Source organism: Halyomorpha halys, unplaced genomic scaffold (assembly GCF_000696795.3).
Source record: "Halyomorpha halys isolate HHAL.00 unplaced genomic scaffold, Hhal_1.1 Scaffold1123.1, whole genome shotgun sequence".
In the NCBI taxonomy this organism is placed as follows: domain Eukaryota; kingdom Metazoa; phylum Arthropoda; class Insecta; order Hemiptera; family Pentatomidae; genus Halyomorpha; species Halyomorpha halys.
Window position 1 is genome coordinate 275,086 of NW_027116744.1, and position 27,297 is coordinate 302,382.

Below are 27,297 nucleotides of genomic sequence, written 5' to 3' on the forward strand. Positions count from 1 at the left end.
TCTTACTATTATTGATTATTTATGAAATTTTATAATTAAAATTTTTTTCCATACTTATTTGCCTAAAGTTCAAAAATTTAGAATAACTAAAGTATAATAATTATAAAGTAACATGGAGATACAAAAATTTAATTACAGTCTCATGACTAAAATTAAGGAAGGACCCTATTCAGAAAATGGACAATTAACATCAATAGCATATATAAACTAAATTGCTTTTTATAATGCTTTATATTGGTGAATCATTACAAAATATATTTTTAAAAAAGCATGAAGTAGTATAAAAACTCCATAATAAACAACAGAAACAATATAGCTCTAAGTATCGACATAATATGTAACAGCCACTACCACAAAATAAGTTTTGATGACATTAAGATTTTGGATATAGGCAAATCACAATAAAAAGAAAAATTAAAGAAAACTTATTTATAAAAAAATATATATATTAGAAAAAACTAACATGAAAGGAGACATAAAGTTCATTTCTGATATTTCAAAATTCTGTCCTATATAAATAATTGATTTAATTTCCCCCCACCCACAGTCTGTTATTAAACTTTAACAGTTTAACCTTCCTTTACAATATAAATCATTGATCAAGTAACATTGTTTTATTATAAAAATTAAAAATTATTATTATGTTGATAAATTTTACATATTAAGTAATTATGATATAATTTGAAAATATTTCTTTTATTTATTAATTGTTTTTACTATTTAATACCATAAATGAAACCAGCCAATTATTTAAAATTGTTGATGTACTCTTTTTTAAAACTAACATTGAATTATGCTAAAGATGGAGACACAGCATCCTAGAAATGTTAAGAATAGAATAAATATAAATTTTAAAAACATTTTATTTTTATTGGCATTTTATAACCTGTAGGCAATTATAATTTTTAAAAACATTCTTAGTTGTTAATTAATTAAATTATTTTCATTAAAATGAATATTTGAATGATGAATTAATAAATTTCATTCTCTATATAAATAATTATGTATGATATTATTTTACAGTTCAAGAGGTACAAGAAGAAGGTAAAAATGCAATTGACTCACCTGGAAGCCCTTCCAACGGAGATTTTCCACCTGAAATTTATTCACTTGGTAAGTTATAATTAAAAAAAAAAAAATTAATACTGGAAATTAAATAATTCACTTTTAATGTTCTCTAAAAATAAAAAAATCACTGAACAGTAAAAATGTCAAATGAAGCAACATAGTTCCCTGTATTTGTTGTTATTGCAACTAAACCAAATTGGCAGGGATCGCCTCTTATCTATATCAATTGTTGGTTTATGATAAGATTGCTTTGAAAGGCAGTATGACTGTACATTGATGTTTAGATTTATTTATATCCTATTCAGGCTATTTTCTCAGCTATGGCTTACAAGCAGCCTTTGAATTTTCCACGTATATATAAATTCTTTTATTTACATTTGTTATGTTTTATTTCTGTTTGGTCAATTTTTTTTTCTTTTTCTTTTTTTAGAAGAAAATGAAGAAATGTCAATTATTCAACCACTTTCGTTCAAGGACCCAAAACTTAGATCTTTAATATCCGTTCTCATCGATTGGATTAATGATGAACTTGCCAACCAGAGGATTATCGTAAAGGATCTAGAAGCAGATTTGTACGATGGTCAAGTTCTACAGAAACTGTTAGGTTAGAGCATTTTCTTTCTTATGTTTTTAAATTTAAATTTTTAGTCGAAGCATGACTTTTTTTTTTTGTAACCATAGAAAAACTGACTGGGCAAAAACTTGACGTGCCCGAAGTTACACAGTCTGAAGAAGGACAGCGTCAGAAACTTAGAGTTGTTCTAGGAACCGCTAATGTTGTAAGTGAAACTTTTTTTTTTTTTTTTAAAGATTTCCTTATAAATAATTTTTTTTTTATACTAATAGATATTTTTTTTTAAATTTTAATTACTTCTACATTGTATATTATTTATATTAAACATATGATTGACTTGTGAATCCTTATAATAATTGAGTCAACTATTTAAGGAATACCTCATCTCCGCGTAAACGTAAACTTAGGTTACAGTTTTTAAATTAAAAATACAAACTCATTTTTAGGCATTACTATAACTCATATTCATAATTTTTGTATTTTATTGTATTCATTTACAGTTCTTATATTGGTGGTGTTATATGCGGAACGGATAAGTTTTGCAAGCTTTAGAGTTAGCTTTGCTAAATGACAAATCCAGCTTTAGAAACAAATGGAGATGAAGTCTTTCTGAAATGACTGGTTGAATCATGCTATTGTTTTTAGTTAACATTTAAATTTGTATAATTCTAATTTTTATTATGTATATGTATATTTATATGTTATATGAGCATACTTATGAATTTGAAAGTGTTTCCTTCTTTTTTGAGGGCAGTTAAAAAGAGTGTTACCAAAAATATTGTTCTGTAATGCCAAAAGATATAAAAAATTTACTATCAATATATGCACATGTATTGACGCTTAGGTCTTAGTTTAAGAAAAGGTTGATCGGCTGGGTCTCTTGGATTAAATTATTTTAAAGTTCATAAAGATCCTTTTTATGTTTTACTAGATCTATTAGAGGGATGTAGAATAAATTTGAAGAAAATTGATCATAATGTATTTTTTAAAAATGTAAACATTTATTGTTTAATAATTATTATTATATTATTAAATAATTATATTTGTTTAAGATTCTTGGAAAAAGTCGATGGTCTGAAGATAAGTGGAGTGTTGACAAAATCCATTCAAAGAACTTGGTAGCGATGCTCCACCTGCTTATTGCCTTAGCGAGACACTTCAGGGCTCCAATCAGACTTCCCGAAAATTTGACTATAAATATCATTGTAGCTAAGGTCAGTATATATTAGTTAAAGTTAGTTTTGTTTATGAAAACCCTTTATTGGACATACATCTCATTTTTTTTTCAACTTTTTTTCTTTGGGCTCAGCTATTTAATGTTTAAATGCAATGTTTTAAGATATACCAAGTAAATGATGTTCCAAGCTGAAATATATATTCAAAAGCATTTTGTTTGGCATAATAATTAGAAGTAAGAAAATTAAACTTATTGAGGAAAAGTGTTGTTGCACTCTTACATAAAATCCTATGTTACTTGTAATCTAATAAGTAAGAAACAGATAATTAATTATATTATATCACTTAATTAGAAAACTGTTTTATTACAATTGGTATATAAACAAAATGGTACTTACAATTTCAGAGCAAAAAAATAGTTCAATAAAAAACAGCAATTCACAGTGGTGAAGCTGACACTGGTTGAAATGGCAACCACTATTTTCCATCAGAAGTCCTCAATAAGATAAGCACAGTTTCTATCTCCTTCATATTTTTCTCTGAAAACAAACTGATCTATGTGGTTGATGAGTATCCTATACAATTAGAAGTTAATACAAACTGGATTAAAAGATAACGATAAAATATTTAAAAGCTATCATTATTTTTTTAGTATCATTACCTATGTATGAAATATATTGTAAAGGGAGTATGGCGATCATGAAAAATTTTGAATACGAGTTTTCAAAAGTAGTACATGTTTAAAGGTTCCCTTAGTCCAAATAACCAAGTAGTGTAAACATGTGTGTGTGTGTTTTTAGAGTGATGTGGAGAGCAGGATTTGTCCAAGATCCTTTTATATTCAGCAGTGTTTTAGAGTTAGCCACAGGAAAGAACTAAACAACTGTTGGTATCCAATGGCAACAATAGGAACTATCATTAAATTTATTTAGGTTCGACCTGTGCTATCTTTAAAACGGTACATTTTTGGCTTTTAATTCTCAGGGCCCAACTTAAGTTCTCTGGGAACATATTTGGGTATTGATGTCCATGTCAAAATCTATAAAACCCAATTTGGACCGTATCAAAACTTACCTCTACCAGAGTTCTGAAACTTCTCACATTTTGTAATGGCTTTTATCAAAGTTCCTGTAATTTAAATTGTATTTTATTAAAGAATTGAAATTGAGATTTGTCAGTTCTCTATGAAATTATCTTTCATTTGATACCTCATTTGTCAAAACCCATCAGACCTGAGAGCCAGAAAAGGTATACTACCGTAATTTATATACGTACAATATTAAAATTACTGTCTGAAAACTGTTTAAATTGGAGTAAGTAGAATAGTCAACTGAAAAGTCTATTTGAAAAATTAGTACCTGAAAGTATTGACAAAATGACTAATATAGAAATATCTGTTCTGATACGAGTGAGGATTAATTTAAACTTTAAGTAGGGTGGTAAGTGACAATTTTGTGGTGCACGCATGGCAGCAGATTTTTTTGTCATATAGTAAATTATAATCTACTTTGGTATAAGATTCCATTAGGACCAATTTCTTCAGCAACGTTTTAATTTTTTTTTTTCCAGAAACGAGGAGATGGTACTATTAAGCACAACACTGTTCCTGAGGAATTGACCTCTTACTACGATGATGTTGGGATGAGGTGCCAAAGAGATGCTTTTGATGATTTGTTTGATGCCCCTGATAAACTGCATGTCGTAAAGAGTGTAAGTATTTATTAGTTATGTCTGCTGTCCTAAATCTAAAAGGGACAAAAAAAAAAATCTTATGAGAATTTCGGGGATGTTTTATAAATAAGATTAAATCAGGTTGCTTACCAGTATTGATTTGCATAAAATAAATTTAAAATGAGATATGACTTTTAGGCCGAGGAAGGCAATTTCACATATCTTAGAAATTAAATGTATGAATGAGCAGTTTTGTTATAATTCTAGAAATGAACTTTATTTATGCATGTTACATTTGTTGTATTGTAGCTGGGTCTGTTTGGATATAGAATGTTTAAATTGAGTAAAATTTTACTGTAAAATTAAATTACAGAATTATATTAAAAATATAATTATTTCTATTTACATTGAAAGTGTTACTGTTATTGATAAGAATATAGATATGTACTTACTTTTATAATGAGTAGTACCATACAATCTGCTTTGTATTACCAAGTTACGGAATAGATAGAAACTTATCACTTGTCCTATGGACTCATTTGTTTTAGTAAACAAAACGTTATCATCTACTCCTTTAATGACTGTTTCAATAACAATTTACGATCGATTTTATTTATTAAACTTGCTGCTGGTTCCTTGGAAAAAAAACAAATATGTTTGTAGAAAAATTGAAATTTTTGATCATTGATTTATATGTAATTAGGAGCTTTTGTAATTAGTATTGCAATATGTCTTTTTATATAATTGTTTTCTTTAATTTTAAACTGTAAAAATTTAAATGTTCCATTAACTACAAAAGCTCCTAACTATATATCGCTGTTCCGGAAGAATAATGACGCAACTGTAAACTTTAGAAAATTGAATTGCAGTGGTGGGATTTACTATATCTACTATTTACTAATTCTCTATGGGAGGAATTTTGTAAGTATTATTTTGTCGATTTACAAACATCTAGTAAATACATTTTTGAGCCCAATGCAATGAAGTTATTAAGATACTACTTGACAAAGACAGAAGCCTGCAACATTTGTATAACACATCAATATAGCTGTGATATTATAAATCAGATTCTTGAGAATGGCCGAAACATAAGAGTTACAAGAAAATAAAAAGTGTATATATGGATAGTTTTAATTAAAATTGATAGATATTTTTTTTATCCACCTGCGTCTGAACTAACTTGCTGAACTGAATGTATTAATTATTTGTTGTTTGTAAGCTTGGTAGATCTCTGTGAATATTTCTCTCTCCTTGGCAATGAATGATTATATTTTACACTATTTCACAATATGATTCTTATTTTTTTTTTTTTGTTTTAGTCTCTCTTAACATTTGTTAATAAGCATCTGAACAAATTGAACTTTGAAGTAAACGAACTCGATAGCCAATTTCATGATGGTGTCTATTTAATTGTCCTTCTGGGTTTGTTGGAAGGCTTCTACGTTCCACTGTACGTTTACCAAGTTACACCTCATGACTTTGAGCAGAAAGTACATAACGTTTCGTTCTTTTTCCAGCTCATGTTGGACGTTGGGTTACCTAAGTCCAAAGCACGTCCTGAAGGTAATTTAAAATATGTTTTATAAAACCTCTTATACCTTTGAAACGGATTTGAGTTTTAACATATTGGTGATTTTTCAGATATTGTCAATAAAGATCTGAAGTCAACTTTAAGAGTCCTTTACAATTTATTCATGAAGTATAGAAATTTGAACTAAACTTATAGACTATAAATAAGTGCCTTGTTAATTCTTTTAAAGCTTTATAATTGTAACAAATTGTATATAACAGAAAGTTTGTAATACGCATTTATTTTTTAAACTCACTGTTACAAATATTGTTGATCATAGTTACTTTTAAACTAATACTTAAAAATATAATTATTTATTGTGACATTTTAATTTAAACTTTTATTGTTATTTTAATTTCTTAATGTATAAAAAGAGAATGTTTTATTAATTTTTAATCTGAACTTATATTTTTATGTTGTAACTTAGAAAATTTTTAGTAACAGTATTATGTATTTGTTTATGAAACTGCCATTAATTGTCTGTATTAGTTATTATTTTAATATTTAATATAATAATTGTTTTTAATAATTCATATCTTTCTATTTATGTATTTTTGGCATTGAAACAAAACCCCTGACTCACCTTTGAATGTTAGAAATTATGTTGTTTCCTTTAAGATGTAAATTCAGCATTAGGAGAGGTTCAGGGGTGCGGTCAACAAATAAACAAAACTTATTTATTAGTGCCGGCGCTCGACCTAAATTTTCTTCCGTACCTTTCATTATGTTTACATTTTTATTTACTTGAACACTGTTTATTAATCATTTTTTGTCATTTACTTTGTATAAACCTTAACTCTAAGATATTATATTTTATCTTCTATTAGTATCAACAACTATCTACTTAATTTATTGTTATGTATATTTACAAGTTTGTTTCTTATTATTTTTATATTTCTCTGAATTAAAGTTGTTATCTCGTCTTGTTTGTTCAGCCCCGATAAAGGCTTCAAATTCAGGTTGAAATGTCGATACAAATAAATAAGTTTACTGGAAGATTGCTGATTGACTGTGTGTATCAATAAATGGTATTTGGTCCGGGTGTGGTCAAATAAAACTCAAATCGTAAATGGGAGTTCTATTTTTATTTGAGACAAAGTTTCACCCCACGTTGCAGGGCTTCATCAGGGCTAAAAAAGATACAAACGCTTGACATAAGTACAAAAATATGAGTGGAAAATAACAGGAGTATAAAATGAAACGTAAAATGTAATAAGAAAAATTAATGGTTATAAACAATAAATGAAAATGGTAATAGTAACTTCATTTATTGTTAACCTAATTGTAATATTTTTTACATTGTTTACTTTAAAATTATTTTACTGTGTGACGTACTTAACTCCTCCCAATATAAACGGTTCACTCTGACTTTGACTTCCCTCAAAACAGGTATGAATTCTGTCTCGTTCATTTTCATTTGATTTTATTCTTATCCCTTTTCATCTCTTAATTTGTACTTTCTTTAATATTTCTTCTCTTTATCTGTTACTATTACCGTTTTCATTTATTGTTTATAACCTTAATTTTTCTTATTAAATTTTACGTTTCATTTTATACCCTTATTTTCCACTTATTTTTTTGTACTTATGTCAAGTGTTTGTATCTTTTTTAGCCCTGCAATGTGGGGCGAAACGTTGGCTCAAATAAGAATAGTACACCCATTTACTATTGGAGTTTTATTTGACCGCACCCGGACCAAATACCATTTATAAATAAGTTTAGTTATTTGGGTCTTTGGTGACTGTAACCCCTGCCATCTTCTCATATCAATCAACAGCCAACTATTAACTACTCGTAAATTGTGTGTTGGTTATTGAAACTTAAGGACTATTACATCTGATTTTTTCAGAAAAAAAGAATAAAATATTCAGATATTTGTTACTTTTTCACCACCTAGATTAGGATAGAATAGTAATTGGGTAAAATTTTTGATAGCATTTTTAAACAGATTTATCCGGTTTAGAGATACTAGAGTAAAAAAAAAAAAGCAGTTTTAGCCAGTGGTTTATGCTCTGGTTATCTCTTGAAGAAGTAGATTTTTATAAAACTTGTCTACTAATTAAACTTTCTATATATAACTTAAATCTGCTAGAAAAAGCAGAAAAAAATTTAATGGCAAAAAGTATACATTTTATGGTAAACTTTAAATATACATAAGTATTTTAAAGGTAATAAATTTCCCTTAAAAAAATAAAAACTCAAAATCAGGTCAATATTAGCTCAAATATTTTTACTCTTCTTAGCACTCAGGTAAGGAGAATAATGTAATCAGGTTAAATTTTTATGTGCGGTATTCAACAGAGTTATCCAGAGCCTTCTGAGTCCAAAAAAGGCATTTCCTCAATAATCGCTTAAAGTAGTTGAAGTGAACTGATCATATTGCTTCTTTCAGTATTTTAGCCCTCTATCTCTGTGTCCAATAACAAAAAATCATGTTGACTAGTGCCAAAATGGTTTAAATGATTTTGCTTACAGTCTTCTACTTAAAGCCTTAAAAGGTTTGATGTATAGTATAAATTTTCAAGTAGGAAAAAGTTATGAAGAAGACTTTCTATCTACAAAAATTTTATACCCATTTGAAAGATAATGAAATTTGTTTCAAAATAAATTAAAATTGTTTAAATCTGACCATCATTAGCAACAATACTGGAGTTTGTAATAAACTTTACTGATGTTGGAACCCTTATTTTAAAAGTAATTTACTCAGTTGAAAACCTGTTTGCTTTTGGTGTGTTGATTTTTTGAAATTTATGAATTTCACAGAGCATTCAAAATGTTCATTAAAAGAATAAAAAAACAGTCAAATAATATTATAGTGTAGATAAAGTGTGTAGCCATTGATCAACAGTGTATTCCTCATCAATCGTTTTTATTATAGCAATTATAAGTTCTGGTTCAGGACAATCCCTTTTGCTCCAGCCACATGCAAATATAGTTTTCATTAAATGAAATGAGTATGGAGTGGTTAAAGCAAGCTAAAGGGTGCTTTTTACTCATTGTAGCAGATAAATATTAACAACTCATTTTGGAGTTTTATTTTAGTTTTGAACAATTGATGAAGAATCTCAATGTAAATTGCAATCAGTTTTCCAAATACCTGAAGTGTTTAATGTTTGTGTTTTTATTTATTAAAATTAAAAGATATGTATTGGTTAAATTGATGTTTAGCAGCGCATCTCCCCCCACCAAAAAAAATTTTGTATTTGGTGTATTCTATATACCCCACTGTGCACTGTGGATACTTTTTTACAGCCCTACTAGCATTAGGGCAGTCTATAGGAGGACAAAAGTCGAGAAAGAACCCCATCTCCTTAATAAATCATAACTCCTTTTCGATTTTTTTTTTTTTTTATGTTTTTTACTTATTTAATTTTATTTCTATATTTTTTATTTTTTTACTTTTATCATGACATAGGCGTTGATGACCAGAGGGTTTTACGCCTTTAAGCAACAATCAACAACAATCCCATCTCCCAAAGATATCTTTGGAACAAGTCTATTTCTTCCAAATAAAATCAACACTTTTTTTTTTCTTTTTCAGAAAAATCATTAAATTGTTTTTTCTAATAAAGATAAATTAACTAATTTCATAATACATATTCGATAATCAGGAAATAATTTAACAGGTCCATTGAAAAACAGAGCTTTGCTTTAAAAATTGTAATTTTTTTGAAACTCAATAACCAACAAATTATTTAATTCAATATTGATACATACAAACACCAACATAAATATTACAACATTTTATTAATTATATTAAAGTAATCAAAAATAAGTAGAAAGCTAGCTTAAAAACAATTAATTCACCCCAATATAATATATACATACTAATAATAATTGATCAAATCAAATAACTTACTTAAACTTATGCACATTAAAAATTTACACCACATTAAGTCACAGCCACACAAACATTTCGTGAACTGGTAATAGTTAAACAAAAAATTATTAAGCCTGAACAAAGTTGAACTATAATTTTATTCAGTCTTTGTTTAAACTAGTCTCCTGACCAATTATATTAAATCATAGGATACTTCCAGTTATATGTTCTTCTGAATTAAAGCAAAAAAATATACATGATTTACAATAGAGAATGTTAGAGATTTTTAATAAAGAAGAGTGAAAAAATATCAACAATAAAATGGCTGATATAAATTTAATGACAAAATATTTATTGGATATATCTATTCTAGCAAATAACAAACAATAAACTTCCCATCAGTCTGAAGAATTCTTCCATTTGTCAAACTTTTCTATTCTCCTCTGGCGAACAACGTTTTGTTCACTATCAAGATTTGGCTCATCATCATTTGATGATGCGGATTCACTGCCTGAAGTTTCCAGATGGAGAGATTTTTTGGCTTTGGCAATTGCTTCTTCACTTCTGGAAAACAAAGTTTTTATATCAGATGTTCCAGCTTGCTCACTACTAACATTCGAAGCTGGCACATCAGCTGATGAGGTAGATGCTGTGGTAGAGGCATGTCTTTGTTGAGCTATGGCAGTCACAGAGCAATATTGCTGCATCATAACAACTGATGTATCTAAAAGAGTTTGAATATTCTGTAAACAACTAATCCTCGCCTCTAATCCAACTCGCATCTGATTTTCAAGAATTCTAAGCTCTTCATCAGAAAGACTTTCAAAAGGTGGTAAAGGGGGTGATAAATTGAAAACTTGTGGAAAAGGTGGGAATAAAAACTGATTGAAATCTGGCACTGCACCGTTAGGAGGTATTGTTGAAGATCCCGCTGCAGCACCTCCAATATTTTGATTACTGCTTGCATTCTGTTCATTAGGCGTTGGTGTATTTGATGGCTGTTGGTCATGAACTCTTTCTTGTGGTGCAGGATTTGGCTGAGTGTTCGGAATTGGTGCTCTTAAAATATTAAGCCTACATGTTGGACATGTCTGTTGACGTTGGAACCAGGATCGTAAACAAGTGGTATGAAATATGTGATTACAAGGCAACTTTTTTGAAGCAACTCCAACCTGCATCTCTTCTCGACAAATAATGCACAGGTTATCTTCAGCCGATAATTCTTCAGGAGTAGCATCAGGATAAAGCGTATTCATATTTCTGATAGCTCTTCTTGACATAACCACATCATTGAAAGCTTTCCTAAATTCCCTGATAGTATAATACATTGAACGAAGAACAAACACCGGTAATGTATACATCCTAAACATGATAAAAGCAAACAAAGCATAAAGAGTTACTTTAATAAAACTCATGATTAATTCAGTATATAAAAGAAAAACTGCTTTGTGCTCCCAAGGCACTTGGCGGCGAAGGTCAGCGAAGTGGAGAATATATTTTATAACTATATTAAGTAGCGCAGTAAGCGAGATAGCATATTCGAATCCAAACACTAGTTGAACTGAAGGTCCCTTGGTAATAGTAGAATGGTAAGCATACATTATGAAGTTCACATCCAGCGAACCAAGAACTGCTAGCAAAGAAATAATTCTTACATGAAACAGCACTGATATCACAGGACTTCTTTCCATAAAGTCAATTCTTTCCTCAGCAAGCCAATGAAAAGATTTTAAGAAAAACAGCAAAATGAATAGAGCAACAAACTTAGGAGTGAAGTCATCCCTAAATACTGTAAATGCAAGACAAGTTTCGGTTACTGTATACCAAGCTCTTTCCATCAAGTGTTCCACCTCTATGGGGCGCAGATCTCCAAAGAAAACTTTTTTCAATATCTTTCCGACCATGACCATCAAAATAAATGTTTGTAAATATAAAACTGCAATACCTGGGTTGGATTTGGTTATGTGTACAACAGTTGGATAAAACTGCTTTTTCTGATAGTATGCATGGGCTACTACAGCACTTGTGAGGAAAAGACTTGAGAGAGTAATAATTAAGGGTTTCATGATGGTAAATGGGTTAAATTACTTTAAAAACTAATATCCTCGATAAATTGAACAAGTAAATTTCATAATATCTAAAACCTGGTTTTGAACAAAATGTCAAAACGACAAAATCCAACAACTTCAGGCGATACCACTCTGACGTGTCTTCTCATGGTTTGTTGAAATTAAGAATTTGAATTAGAGGCTCTTCCATCGATAATAAAGTAACAGATAACATCACTCTTTATTTCATGGTTTCCTCACAAGGAAATTCTTTTACTGCAACGGTTTCAATGGCACTAACAAAATAAAAATTTTACTCAATGAAATGTAAATATTATTATTATCCAACGACACTGTGATATCGATGTTTGTCAAATAGGAGGTTACTGATAAGGGAATGTCATTTTGAATACATTATTGGATTCACCTTTACAAGTTTTATTCAAAATAAAATTATTTAAATTTAGTAGACCACCATTAAACCTTATTATTAATAAAATTTAAATCAAGTCTAATTTAGACCTGAGAGGAGGGGGGAAATTTGAAAGGTATACTAGAAATTTTCTGTTTCAGATTTATAAATTATTCCTTTAAGTTTGTACTCTCCTCTATCGAAACCAAAACTAATATAAATTGATATAATTTCATGGTGATACATATGTCTGTCTCTTTTTACAATGTGATAAGACAAAGTTATTTGAATATTTAAGTATACCATTTTATTTCTTTGATTGTCGTAGAATAAAGTCTAGCACTAGCGACCCTTGGTTATTAGAAGTAAATGAATAAAATAATGATGTTTAAATTGACTAAAATGAACTGTAGAATTATGACAATAGAATTTATATTTCAATTGGATAGTTTATTAAAATGTATGACTCATAATAAATTTGACGAATTAAAAGCTCGACCTTGACATTTAAATTGTCACATCTTTGCACCCACTTGTTTTCGATTTAGATCTAATTAACCATATTTATGAAAATATTTGTATTAAAGTAAAATATCGAGAAATAATCATTGCTATTTTCCTTTTTATCATTTTGATTGTTGATCAAATACTCCTATGATTTGCGAATATTTACCTTTTTAATGTGTAATAATTATTGAAAAAATAATAAATACAGTTTTATTTTATAAAAGAGATAAAATATGTTAATTTTGCACACCTGTCAATGGCAAAACTGTTTCTCTTTTAGGACATGCGTCTTCAAGTTGAAAATTTGTTGCTTTGACAGAACTAAACATATTTAATTGTTTATAAAATGGTGGTTATACATAGGCGTTTGTTTTTCGTGTCTAGAAATGCTTAAGTTGAAAAGATGCATCGAAATGCATCCTCGCGTAAAGGTAAAATCCTTTAGACCTCGTCTTTTTATTAAAACTGATAACATTACTGTTATCAAACAGTGGCAATTGGAAAAATGAGTTCTCTCCAGCACTTTATAATTATGAAAGCGTAATAGGTACATTGATTTGGTGTTATTGTTAAAGTTCATTCAACTATATGTCAGATCAAATCAATTGTTTATTTCAATAAATAATAAATAACTGTCAGTGTTTTATGTCAGAAATATTTTATTCTAGTGCTTTGACCAAACACAATGGATGGGATAGCAGGATGTTCTGCAGACTTCAGCAGCACTTTGGCCAAAGTTTGGAATCAGTGTATGTTGTTATACTGTTAAGTCTTGGTAATGTAAAAGTTCATTTGGCTTCCCGTGTATTCATTTTGGACAAAAGATTTGAATTTATAACAAAGCTCTTAACAACTTTCCTTAATAATCCTTTACCGAGATCTTTGATATTCACTTTCTTGTTTTTAAATATGTTTTCAGTTTTATTTAGAGGAAGTTTTAGACACTTATTTTATCATAATAGTGCTTCACCATGATTATATGAAAATAAATATGTTATTATTCTTAAGTTATCTTAGGCTTAATATCTGCTTCCATGCAAATTCAAGCAATTTCTGTATCTAGAGAATTGTCTTGTATCTTCTATTGCAAGCGGGACAAGTGAACAGCAATTTTTATAACAAAAGCTTGTTTTCACACCTGATTTTTTCTCTAGATCATCTATACAATTTCTTGATTGTTTAGAGACATTGTCCAGATACAGATATTGCTTTACTTTGTATATAAGTGAGTACTAAGCCTTATGATTTGTTGTAGAACTTTTGAATTTTTATATATTCGAAAAATAATAGGTTTATTTTGAAACCATAAAGAAAGGGTCCTTTTATGATATTTACTTCTTTAATTGTTATGATCTGATTTAATTACTTCTTCTCCTCTATCCCTTGACCATCTTAATTTTTTCATAAGCATAAAAATTATGTGCAGTATATTTCATTAGCTATTGAAAAAGCAGCTCCGTTTTACAAAATTGTTTAAAGAAAATTTTTGTAAATCAGTTTTTGAGATTTTTTTTTTTAAATCAATATATTAGCATTAAAATGCCATCCAAAGTTATCTGGAACGTTCAAGCATTTTGAAGCATAATAGATAGGAGTTGCCTCTCATTGCACAAACGCTCAAAATAATACGAATTTCAAGGAATCAAGAAATATAGGAGCAACTAAATGCTGAAAAACTCTAGATTCAATCGATAAGGTCTCAATATTTTTACTTTCCATGATATTATTTAAACGTATTCCCTATTATCAAGAATACGTTGGTTATTATATTCAAGATATATTGGTAACGTATTGGTCAATATTTTTTACTTAGTTATCAAGAACTTACCTTACCAAGTAACCGGTGTGCAGGCTTTTCAAAAACAAGAGTTTGAGAATTTTAACTAAGTATAATTTCTATAAAAGGAAGATGGTCTGGGTTTGGTCATAATAACTTAAATAGTAATTAATCTGTGCATTGTGGACTAAAAAAGTTACCAACAACTAAAATAATGTAACAAAGTTAGAAAATAGATAACATCCAATAAAAGTAAATTAAGGTTTGGTTAGAAATGATTTAAAATATCTGAAAATTTATATAAAAATAAACAAATAAAATAAAAATAAGATTTACAGTGAAAAATATAAATAAACCAAATTTACAAAAAAGTATTAGACAAGTAATGAAAATAGAAATAATAACAAATGAAAATTAGATAGAAGAAAAGTATAAAAGTACAGTACACACTAAAAGACGGAAAATTAGGGAAATAACAATTTATCTCTGATCAATTAATATCTGAAAATTTATATAAAAATGAATAAAGTAAATTAAAGAAAGGTATAAATAAACAAGAATTACAAAAAGTATAAGGCAAGTAATGAAAACAGAAATAATAACAAATAAAAATTAGATAGAAGAAAAGTATAAAAGTACAGTAGAAGACGGAAAATTAGGGATATAACAATAAAAGAAATGTTCCTCATAGCTATCAAATAAAAGTTCCTTTTTTATTGACCTTTATCTACTATGTTTTGTTTTATTATTTCCGTTCTCATTAATTGTCTTATACCTTTTGTAATTCTTGTTTATTTATACTTTTCTTTAATTTACTTTATTCATTTTTATATAAATTTTCAGATATTTCAAAATCATTTTTAGCCATACCTTAGTTTACTTTTGTTACATGTTATCTTCTCTCTTACGTTGTTTTTAGCCCTGCAAAGTGGGACGAAACGTTGGCTCACAATCAATAGTTTTATTACTAATTATGAGAGATAGTTGACCGTGGATGATGAATGAGGAGAAGATGGTTGGGGGTGCGGTCAATGAAAAACACAAATAAGTACGATTAACTTATTTTAATGTGCCAACGTTTCGGCTAGAGTTTCTAGCCTTCTTCAGGGCTAAAAACAAAACAAGATAACAACCACAGTAAGTATAGAAAAATTTTTAAAAAAATAAAAAGAAAGTATAAACAGAAAAATTTTACAAAATAGAATTAATAAAATGAAGTGATAAGAGAAGCGGGAAATAAAATAAATACATTTTATTTCATTTATATTACATTTTATTTTATTTCCCGCTTCTCTCATCACTTCATTTTATTAATTCTATTTTGTAAAATTTTTCTGTTTATACTTTCTTTTTATTTTTTTAAAATTTTTCTATACTTACTGTGGTTGTTATCTTGTTCTGTTTTTAGCCCTGAAGAAGGCTAGAAACTCTAGCCGAAACGTTGGCACATTAAAATAAGTTAATCGTACTTATTTGTGTTTTTCATTGACCGCACCCCCAACCATCTTCTCCTCAGTTTAATTACTATTTGAGTTATTTTGATCACACCAGGACCATGTTCTTTCTGTAATCTACGATCTACCAAAAGTAATTTCATTTCTTGTCGGAAATTCATTACAATTATTTCCCTGGACATCAACATACTCATGGTTATTGATTCCATTCTGATTAAACCAATAAGGAGGTACCTCTAGAAACCAAAGAATATAGGCCGAACTAAATGCTGAAAAATTAGTATTCTTATGTAATTTAATTTCATGTCTAAAATTCATGAAAATTGTTTTGTTAACATCAAAGTACTCATGGTTTTGTTCCACTCTGATTAAATCAGTAAGGAGGTACCTCTGGGATCCAAATAATGTAGGCAGAACTAAATGCTGAAAAACTAAGTTCTAAGTATTTTTATATGAATTGGTTAAAGTTTTATTGACTGTAGGGAGTGTATTTCAATAATTTGGGAGTGTATTTATATAATTTCAGGGAGAGTGAAAATATTGGGACCTCATCGACTGAATCTAGATTTTTTAGCATTTAATAATGCATATACATGTTTGTTCCTGCCTGCGTCATTTAGGAAAGTGGAAGTGCTACTATCTAGTAGAAAATATTAGAACCAAAGCTGGAGTTAATAACTTTTTGTATCATTAGAAACAGCAATTTTTTTTTTTTTAATGGAAATCCGATCTAACTGAAAAATTGGCAAAAATTGAGTTAGATTATTTTTACTGCAGACCCTTAAGTTTCTAAATAATTAATTAATGTTTTAAAATGAGTAATTATTTGAGAAAAGAGACAAAGTGACACTTCATACAGTGTTGAATTGAGTAAGGAAGGGTTTCAACAGAAATGAAATTAATAAAAAAAAATTATATAGAATGATGTTTCTTTCCTTATAAGTCTCTTTTTGTTCAGAAGCTTATTTAGTTGTTACCTTGCTATTATTTTATAACTGCCAGAAAATCATTTTGCTTATTTCAACTAATGTAATCACTCAAATTATTTCAGGTAAAAGGTGCGATGCATTGGATCGAATGCTTCAGCATCACTTTGACTCCAATAAGAATCCTTACGAAAGTGTTCTAGTTTTAATTAGGCAGTCTCCCGACTATAGCCTGTCTCGACCAAATGGTCTTTCATTTACTAGTAAGATATATAGTTTTTAAATGTTTATTTCTGCAATAATTACTTATAAATTATTATAATTATCTTATTGAGCAACTATTTTTTCTCAGTTATTAAGCAATTTGCCAGTTGGATTAGTTATAGAAGAGCAAATTATAAACACTGCCTAACTGAAGAAGTGAAACGTGAAGCTTTCCAAGTAGCATCCAGACAAAGAAATAAAACTATAAGCAAGAATATTATTGATGTTTATCTTCTTAAAGACTACAAGCAATTGTTTGTAAAATCTCTGAATGACAATCTTCAACTACATATGTACAAAGAGGTAAAGTTTAAAATATTTAGTTTTCAATATTTTATATTTATATTTTCAATATCTTTATTATATTTCTTAGTTCTAATAAAATATCTTAGTTAAGATATTTTAATTCAAGATATGATATTAGTATTAGTTCAAAATATTATTTGAAGTTGGTAATGTATCTATAATTTAAAAAATATTTAAATTATCAATTTTATTTGATTTTTACAGGTATGCGAATGGTCTATGATGTTGGATTTAGAATCTGAATTTGGTATTTCTGATTTTATTGTTCCGCTCATTTTCCAAGATAAACTTACAGTTGTTGACGAATTCCTTAAGAAGAACCGTACTCATCATTTAGAATTGATTAAATTCTTAGATAACATTTTGTCTCAGAGGTCTATTTCTAACTTTATTGATCACCTGATAATGTGAGTTGCTTGTTTTTTTGTAACACTCTGCTATTATTATTATGATTGAAATAAACCAACTAAAATAAACCTTTTATTTACTCTGATTTAGAGACTTGAAGATAGAAAATATCAAGCATGCTTCTTTGCCCAAGTTGTCTCAAACGAAGCCGCTGTGTAAACTGTTGAAGAGATTTGCCTCAATACATAATATTCCTCCTGACAGTATGCCTAATCTCACTCTCAGAAATGGCATAGGCACCGTTAACTTCCTCATCCGGAAGAGATATTATGATCGAAGTTTAAGTTAGTATTTACTTAAATCAGTTAAATTATTACTTTTGCAGTTCAAAACAACTATTCCTTTATTATTCAAATGTACCTGTTAAAAAAAATCATTTTAAATGAAAAATTAAGCTATTAATTAATAAAAAAAGAAATGAATAAAAATGAAATTTGTTCTAATAAAATTATAATCAATTGTCATAGAAATTATAATAGAATAAAGTACTAAGTTAAAATAAATCAGCATTTGAGCTTGAAACATTTATATTGTGAATTTTACAGACAATTTTTAACAAAATGTTTTTGTAAATATATTTAGAATTATGAGTGAGATGTTTATTTTGAGTAAAATTTTAAATGTCATTCTTTGGCATTTTTAATACCCCTTTTTTTCAATTTTGTATTAAAATTAAATTAAAATGAAAAGAAAAGGTATTAATTGTTATGTATACTGCCACCAATTGGGATGCCAGGATAATTGCCTTCAGCAATTATTAAATATAAGTTAATTAATTAATTAAGATCAAGTGCTGCAAAACTATTATTAATATTGAATTCCTTTCCAAAGGCTTTTTGTGTTTACCAGTTTACCAATTATATATCTTTATACTTATAAAATATTTTTACCATTGAAAATATATAATATAATAGGGGGTAGTTTTGATTAATATAATAGTATATAAACTATATCAAGGAACAAATTATTTATTTTCATTTGAGTACGATAAAAGAAATTAATTGATTGAAGGATCCAGATAAATGGTTGGCTATAAAATATTGTTTACATTATAACTTATTATCTAGCATATCTGAATAGCTGTTGAGTTGGATGATGCATGTTGTGAGTGTTGTTGATATCTTAGCCGTGCGTGTCGTCTTGGCCTAAGAGATGGTATTCCAGGTCTGATTCGTCCTTCATAGGACTCTTCGAAGTGCATCCTGCTCTCTCATCTGTCTACCTTACTTCTGTGATCTGTGTTCTGTGTTTTGTTTCCTGCTGACTAGTTTCCCTCTCCTTCGTAAAGATGTTTTGTTTTCTGAATCTTATTTATCATTGGCTATCATTAGCCACGCCCAAGAAGAATATATTACAAGGGGATCAAGTGTTGTGTATAAACTATAATAGACCTGCCTACCAACAAAGCCAGCAGGCGATACCTGTTTTTATAGATTTGCTTGGAAAGGTCCCTTCCACCTATATCCATTAACCAACAGCGTAAAGTGTCCCTGTGGACTGGACTACCTTTTCTTTCCTCTCTTCAACCTACTTCTACAACTTTAGAAATAAAAATTCTTTATGTCAGTTTTTCAAGTTTATCTTGTCGAGTAAACTGGGTAGAGGGAAAGATATCCTCTCTGAAACAAAAAATCTATTTAAATTAATGAAAACAGAGTCCAATCCATGTTTCCTCTGTAATAAATTATTGCATTTATGCATTTCATCCCATTCTAGACCCAAAAACTGCATTTTAAAACAAAATTAAGAAATTTGTTGCACTAACTGTTTCACAACAAATTTAAACTTAAAAGGAGGGAGATTTTCAAAAAATGACTTTTTGGAAGATATTACGTTTTTAAGTAGCAAGTCAGAACAGATTTGTCAATATATGGTAATTTTCAATATTTATTTAAAGTAAATATAATGGAATTTTAATAGTTTTTTATTTATTTTCATATCATAAGTATAGCTAAGTCCTGTCTAGATATTTGATGTAAACATTGATTGTAGCACAACAGTTTTGAGTTTTTGCTATGAATATTTTTCTTTAATACTTATTCTTGACTTCTATTTTTTCTTAAATATATTGTAATTTCAATCATGATAGGAAGACAAATAAAGTTGAAAATATTTGAATCTGCTCAACATGGCAGCGATTCTAGCAACTTCAGAAACAACACTGCCATCATGGCTTTTAACGGTGTCTTTTGACACTACATTTTACTGATGAAAATTGGTTAGCTTGCTTTTTGGTTCAACAAATAAATGAAGAATATTGAAATGATTCATAAAATAAAAACATATTATAGAATAAGGGAGAGAAATGTATTCCAAGTACTTATCTAATCCCAAACTGGTTTAGATGGACGTTACCAAGTTCCTACTGCCTTTTGGTTTTTTCCCGGTAGGAGGGGTTTGTTATCGTGTGGAGGGGAGAAGGAGCTAGGGTGGGAGATGTGTGAGTTCCCTTCCCTTAAGGAAAACTTATCTGGGACCCACTATAATAATTGTACTACATATAAAGTACTAATTCAGGTACCACAGTGGTAAGGTACTATGCTACTAAATTCAAGGATTCGCGTTCGAATCCAGCTGTGGCAGATAATTTATTATCTGTTACACTGAAGCCATGTCACCCAGTCTCATTGTTGTACCCTTAATTGGGGAAAAATCTGGTGGTTGAGCCTGTTCTTGAAAAAATGTCCTTCTTGTATTAGCATTGTTCTAAAAACATAGATTCCTTACTAAATACAACCCTTCATGGTTTGTAGCGATCCAAATTATTATTATTATTACTATTCAGGCAAAAATATAACAAGCCACAATTTTGAAAATAATTCGAATACTGTGCCAAATGCTCCTTAGTTTCTCTACAAAGTCATTTATTTTGTTAGTTTTTATAATTTTGACATGTTTACCTTTAAGATTAGGTAATTGATTAAGATAAATTAAATAAGAATTGTAAGAATTTTCTAAACTGCTTTATTTAACAATATTCATCATATAATAAGCTAGTCATATTCTTGCCTCAACTGTTCACTTGGTAATATTATCTGCAAAATGTTTTACATGACTAACTTTTATTTTTCCTTTAAACAGGTAAAGAAGCATTCCGAGAGCTGGTAAAAGATGCTTGCGGTTCTAGACGAGAGGTTATGATCCACTTGGTTAACAGACTTGATGAAGAAGGTGATCCGACTGAAGCTTTAATTTGTGCGCGTCTATTTTCTGTTCCTTCCTCTGATATGCCACCTAGTGTCAGAGCTCTTGATGAAAATGGCTGGAGGTGATAAATCTAAAGTTATCAACTATTAAATTTTGATATTATCTATTTGAATAACATTCTAAGAACAAAATTTTCTCACAATACCACCCATTTTTAAAAACAGTATAACATACTTAAAAGAAATATGAGGGGACCCAATAAATTTGTTTCTAATATCTGAGTTTTCTTATAACCTAGTCGATCCATACATATAAATTGGTAAATACATATTAATCAAAATCTGAACAACTATGTTTGTTGTGTGTGATGTTTCAAAAATTTACTATAATAATAATAAAAAGTTTAGAGAACCCAAAGTTTCGATGCTGATACCACCAATCTCTGTCTACCCAATAACGCTTGTTGATCAAGATGCACCAACCACTTGTGCTTCAGTCTACCTCTCAAACATTTACCTATCAGTTCAGTGTTTATTAACATTTTAGGGATCCGATGTTACCAAGTCCTACAACCTTAAGCATCCATCTTATTCACCACAAAGCTATCAACTAAATTATATTTACCGGTTATAGTACCTGCAATTTGACTTTGTATTCTCAAGTTAACTTTTCCTTCTTTAGTGTAAATATTTACATCATAATTTATTTTCAAAAACCTCAAGGCACCATTTTTCCCATAATATATACTGCCATATTTCGCTTCCATAAGAACTGTAGAAAGGATCTAGTTTTGTAAATTCAAAATTTGAATTTTCTGGAGAGAAGGTCCGAGTTATTTAATTTCGCAATTGAAAAATAATAAGCATTTTCAGCCTTTAACTTTTCCTTTATTTCCTCATCATAAAATTTTGTTTTATTCCTATATATTTTGAGGCCTAGTTCCTTATTAGATTTTATTAATGTTGTTGTATTTAGTTTAATAGTTATCTCATCCTCACACCCAATAATACATAATCATTTCAGCATATCCAATTTTACCACCTAAAATTAAACCATTTTGGTAACTATTTTCTTATTAATTGGTAATTATTTTTAACTATATTAAATTATTACCTTTTAAATAAATTTTGGCATCTGTTTAAATGTTCATGTTTTATAATACTTAGTAATTACTACTACTTATGAAGATTGTTTATTTAATTTATTTTAAATGGCTAAAGTAATTACTACTAAATGTTTATGTTTTTAATCAATTTTAATTTTTTAATTACCATTAAATGTTTATGTTTTGTAATACTTAGTAATTACTGCTACTTAAAAAAGTTTGTTTAAAGTCAGGCATTTATTTTCAATGGCTTAGTGCTAGTATAGCATTGGTCTGGCAGGGGTGGGCATAAAGAGAGCCACAATATTTTTTTTTCATTTTTTATATTATATTTCCATATTTAAACAAATAATAATGTAAGAACACATGGAAAAGAATATAATTATTTCAAAATATTAAAATTCAAATATAAGAAAAATATGTAACTCCATTAGTTCCGTCAACAAGGAAATTGTGTAATATGATTTACATTATACTAAAAGCACCGGGAAAATGATAAAATTAAAATTTATTGGGGTTATTCTTGACTTAACACAGAGCCGAATTTATTTAAAGCCACTAATTTTTTATATCAGTATATAAATTTCAATTAGAATGTTACTTATATGTGTAGTATTTTAAAATTTATACTTGAATTATACTAAATTCTTAAACCCCTCTAACTGCAGAAAATTCTTTCCTTCTATATCATTATCGCTGAAATTATTACAATTTATATATATTTTATCCATATTTATTTTTCTTCTTCAATGATAATATTACATAGCTGTTTATTGAAAACATTTCTTTTTCAGGGAAGACAATTTAGCAATTTCAGATGAACTAGTGGAAGAACGGCTTGACCACAGTGATGAATATCATAAATTTCCCCTGCAACTTTCTTCCATTTTTATTATTGACACAGAAGCAGCCTTTTCTTCTCTCATTGATTCCTCCATTGGTAGGTAGGAATAATTAACTATAAAGCTTAGTGCTTTAATTTTATTGTTTAGTATTTCATTATGATACATTTATTTATTATTGTGAGCGGATGGCAAGGCAATTGGGTAAAAATCTGGAGGTCGAGTGTGATTCTGACTTAATCACCTCCTTGCACAACCGTTGGTCTAAAGTACTTCCTTACAAAGTTGCACCCCTGACCCTTCATGAGTTGTAGCAGTACAGATTTAATTTTTTTAAATAATTTATTGTTATTATAGATTGAGATTGACCTTAGTAAAGATCTGTCTTATTACGCGTAATAAAAGCTGATTTAAAATAACTAAAGTAAATTATTTCTAATTTATTTTTTATTGAGTTAGAACTATAAGTAAACAAATGAGATTTTTTTACTATCTACCTGTCCCTGAACCAAATCCACAGTATAGAATTGACAATATTGTGAAATTTTCAATGATTATTATGAAATAGCTAACCTAGAAATACTTCACTTTAGCTTGATTTAGGAGTAAAAACAGATTAAATGAACACAATTTAAAGTTTGATATCAATTATTATATTAAGTTAAATATTCATAGGCACTTTTATATTTTGGTTGTATAAATTTTAATTATTCTTTTATTCTCCAAGTTCATTGCAATACTCTTCGATATGCAATGCCTGGTAACTATATTTGGTATATATACAAACTAATCCATAGATTAAGCTCAATTGTTGGCTGATATTCTCAATTATTATATTTGTACCACCAAGCAAAGTCATTTAAAAGCATATCGTACATCAAGAATGAAAGAGAGAAACCCAACTCAAAATATCTACTATCGAAATTTTAAATGGATGGACCTGCCACATTCTAAACTGCGGACAACCCTCAAGTATCAAAATAAACACAAAAAAAAGATATAATAAGTATTTTACCAATAGTATCTTAAAAAAAAAAATAAGGATTTTCATGCAAAACATAGTTTATGTTTTACTTAAAAATCATACATCTGGATAAGTAAGAAATTACTCATTTCTTTGTGCTCTTTTATTTCTGGAATAAATATATTAACACTTCCTTTTATTTGTTTGAAAACTTTCTCGTTTATGTTTCAGATGGAGCTACTACAATAGGTATCGATTTAGAATGGAAGCCGACGATGGTCGCTCCTACAGGAGAGCTCGCCCTGCTCCAGCTGGCCAAGGAAGACAAAGTGTTTCTCATCGATGTGCTTTCACTGGCCAATTCCCATCACCTTTGGGGGCAATTCGCCAATGCCTTTCTTAATAACCATGATATTCTCAAAATAGGTATATATTTATTTATTTTATTACAATAATCATCAAGTTTGTATCTGCTTTGAAGACAACAGTTTAACAAAAGATAACAAAGCCGTGTATCTATGGAATAGGATCGGAAGAGATTGGGCAATCTTGGAAATTTCCAATTCCCCAGTCTGCCTTAGCTGCGTTAAAACTATTTTCCATTTTAGTTAATTATCAAAGTCTTTTACTGTTCCAATTTATCCATTTTTTTATTACTAATAATAGTAAGAGATGATTATTTCAAATAAAAAAAATTAAAGGTATTTTATAAGAAGTTTTTTTTTTTAAATTTGGTATTTAATCATCAATTCGTATCAGACTATTTTAATTAGGACAAGATCTATCTCATATTTAAATTCACTTGATTTTAGGTTTATCTATTAATTTTATTCAAAATATTTAGTCGTAATTGAGAAAATGTGAAAAATCAATTGTATAAAGTGGTACTTTTGGTCTGTCGATTTTATTAAAAAAGTTGCTGCCTCATCTCAGGCATATAATAATAATAAAGGCCTGATGAATCTAAAAGTTCGATGCCGATATCAACAATCGCTTTCTACGTACATCCTTCCAGTGACGCCTCCCAAACCCAATTCTACTAAATTAGTTTTAACGCAAATCTTCAATCTAATTTTTGATCTACCCCTCGGAAATTTACCTATTGGTTCAGTGACATAGGGATCCGCTCGTTACTAAGCGATACAACCTTATATGCAATGCTATAACCTGAATTATATTTACAGGGTGCAATTCTCTTAATTTAGCGTTGTGTAGCCTTCTAAATACTCCCATTAATTTATCCTTTTTTGGTCCAAATATTTTACGTAATACCTTATTTTCGAAAACCTTGATGCGCTGTTCTTCCCTCAGTGAAGAATATTAGGAAAGATGATAGTTTGTAAATTCTAATTTTTAAGTTTCTGGACTTGAGGTGTGAGCTAAGCAATTTCAAAACTAAAAAATAATAAGCATTTCCAGCCTTCAACCTCGCTTTTATTTCCTTATCAATTTCGTTTTTTCTAGTTTCCATAGAACCTAAATATTTAAACCTATATACCTGTACAAACATATTTTCTCCTATATCTATATCACATATATATTGTTTTATCTGTATTTATTTCAAGACCTAGTTCCTTACTGGAGTTTATTAACGCGGTTGTATTCAGTTCTATAGTTTCCTTGTCCTCACACAATAATACCAAATCATCAGTATACTCAACCACCGGTATTTTACCATCCTAAGTTAAACCCTTTTCGGTATTCATCACACTTTTAATGACGTATTCTAGTGCTAGATTAAATAAGATAGGTGATAAAGCATTACCTTGTTTTAAACCTGACCGGACCTCGAATTTCCTAGATAATGATTTCCGATTTGTACCTTATTAAACGTTACGGTTATGCACATCTGTATGAGATATACTAACTTCTTTGGTATTCCCTGTTCAGAATTGAAAGCCTTTTGAAAATATATATAAAGCTGATGAACTAGCCCGTTGTATTCCAACTTTTTCTGTAATATTTGTTGTAATGAAAAAAATTTGATTTCATCTAACGTTGAACGATTTCATCTAAAACCACATTGGTAGTCTCCGATCATTTCTTCAGCATGTTCTGTGATTCGACTAGTTAGGATTAACGTAAATATTTTATAACATGCAGGAAGGAGTGAGATCCCTTGATAATTATTACAGCCTGTCATTGCCCCCTTTTTATTATTATTCATGGCGCAAATTGGAAATTGTTCTATTATATTTTTTCTGGTATATATTATATTATTATTACATGTAGGATATATTGGTATTTATTGTTATATTTTTATTATATATATGTTATGTAATAATAAAAAATTAATTGTAATAAAATAAAGATTTTTATATAGTTTTAATTTAATTTTCATATCTAAAGTATAGCTTGGGTTCAAATTAAAAGTTTTAATATTAAATTGATAGTATAATTTTATTTAAATTTTATAACATTATATACACTTAATCTCAGGGCAGGTTTCTAGGCATCAGAACACTTATTTTTAATAACAATTAATTTAAATTAATATCTTTTTTACAAATGTATTTATTTTAGATAGAACAAAACTAACCAATTTCATAATCTTCTTTTGATGGTTTTCTCAACAAACTAACACTGACTGTTGGCAATATTTCAGTAAACAAACACTATTAAAACAAAGCATTGGCCCTCAAACAGTTTTTTTACTCACTTCTCATCCACCAAAGTGTGTTGTTTGGTGATCTAAACAAGGAGTCCCTTATTCTTCTTGGGTGACTCTTCGATGTATTCTCTTTTCAAGATATCTACCACTGAGAGTAGCTAAGGAGCCTACAGGACATCATCTCCTGCCTCTAGGCGATGTCATCCATCTCCTGCCTCTAGGCGATGTCACCTATCTCCTGCCTACGAAACGAATGCTCATAAACCAAGCTCTCTTCCTTCCCTTTCTATAGGAGTTGGTTCTCAACATTGATTATAGGACTACGGTTTTGAATTTTTTCTTATCATTTCCTTTATGAATAATTTTCTTTAAAATTTATTCTTAACTTCTATTTTTTCTTAAATTTACTGTAACTACAATCATGATGGGAAGTTAAATAAAGTTGTTAAAATATTTGAATCTGCCCAACATGGCCGTGGTTCAACGGAAGTTTGAAAGGACATGCTCCCGTCATCTTGGCTTTGTTATGAATAACTTATTTATTTTAGACAGTGAAAATTGGTTAGCTTGCTTTTAGGTTTAATACTACAATATTTAACATTGATACATAAAATAAAAACATAACTAAAATCATTTATATATAAAAA

At 28.8% G+C, this 27,297-nt stretch overlaps 3 protein-coding genes across 4 annotated transcripts in view; 2 read left to right on the forward strand and 1 right to left on the reverse strand.

Annotated features, from left to right (window-relative positions):
• The window catches only part of parvin (beta-parvin), a 15,920-nt gene extending 8,865 nt beyond the window's left edge, over window positions 1–7,055 (forward strand). Inside the window, exons 2-8 of one of the 2 annotated variants that reach the window (XM_014432821.2) lie at window positions 1,024–1,113; window positions 1,499–1,672; window positions 1,750–1,847; window positions 2,695–2,856; window positions 4,388–4,528; window positions 5,809–6,052; window positions 6,131–7,055. In XM_014432821.2, coding sequence (XP_014288307.1) covers window positions 1,024–1,113; window positions 1,499–1,672; window positions 1,750–1,847; window positions 2,695–2,856; window positions 4,388–4,528; window positions 5,809–6,052; window positions 6,131–6,207 — 986 coding nt within the window. In that variant the 3' untranslated portion in view covers window positions 6,208–7,055. Of the gene's footprint in view, window positions 1–1,023; window positions 1,114–1,295; window positions 1,420–1,498; window positions 1,673–1,749; window positions 1,848–2,694; window positions 2,857–4,387; window positions 4,529–5,808; window positions 6,053–6,130 lie in introns of those variants that run through there. The other variant, XM_014432822.3, reaches the window with a different exon arrangement.
• Window positions 7,056–9,704: 2,649 nt separating this feature from the next.
• On the reverse strand, window positions 9,705–12,379 carry LOC106688396 (E3 ubiquitin-protein ligase synoviolin A). Its single transcript, XM_014432826.3, has one exon. It carries the CDS (start codon window positions 11,943–11,945, stop codon window positions 10,278–10,280), a length of 1,668 nt encoding a protein of 555 aa, XP_014288312.1. The 5' UTR covers window positions 11,946–12,379; the 3' UTR covers window positions 9,705–10,277.
• Window positions 12,380–13,189: 810 nt separating this feature from the next.
• Window positions 13,190–27,297, forward strand: part of Nbr (exonuclease mut-7 homolog) — a 27,366-nt gene continuing 13,258 nt past the window's right edge. The window contains exons 1-9 of the mRNA XM_067053467.1: window positions 13,190–13,393; window positions 13,515–13,595; window positions 17,129–17,266; window positions 17,356–17,570; window positions 17,778–17,980; window positions 18,072–18,265; window positions 21,063–21,249; window positions 23,028–23,173; window positions 24,271–24,465. Of these exons, the coding sequence (XP_066909568.1) occupies window positions 13,532–13,595; window positions 17,129–17,266; window positions 17,356–17,570; window positions 17,778–17,980; window positions 18,072–18,265; window positions 21,063–21,249; window positions 23,028–23,173; window positions 24,271–24,465 (1,342 nt within the window). The 5' untranslated portion in view covers window positions 13,190–13,393; window positions 13,515–13,531. The remainder of the gene's footprint in view (window positions 13,394–13,514; window positions 13,596–17,128; window positions 17,267–17,355; window positions 17,571–17,777; window positions 17,981–18,071; window positions 18,266–21,062; window positions 21,250–23,027; window positions 23,174–24,270; window positions 24,466–27,297) is intronic.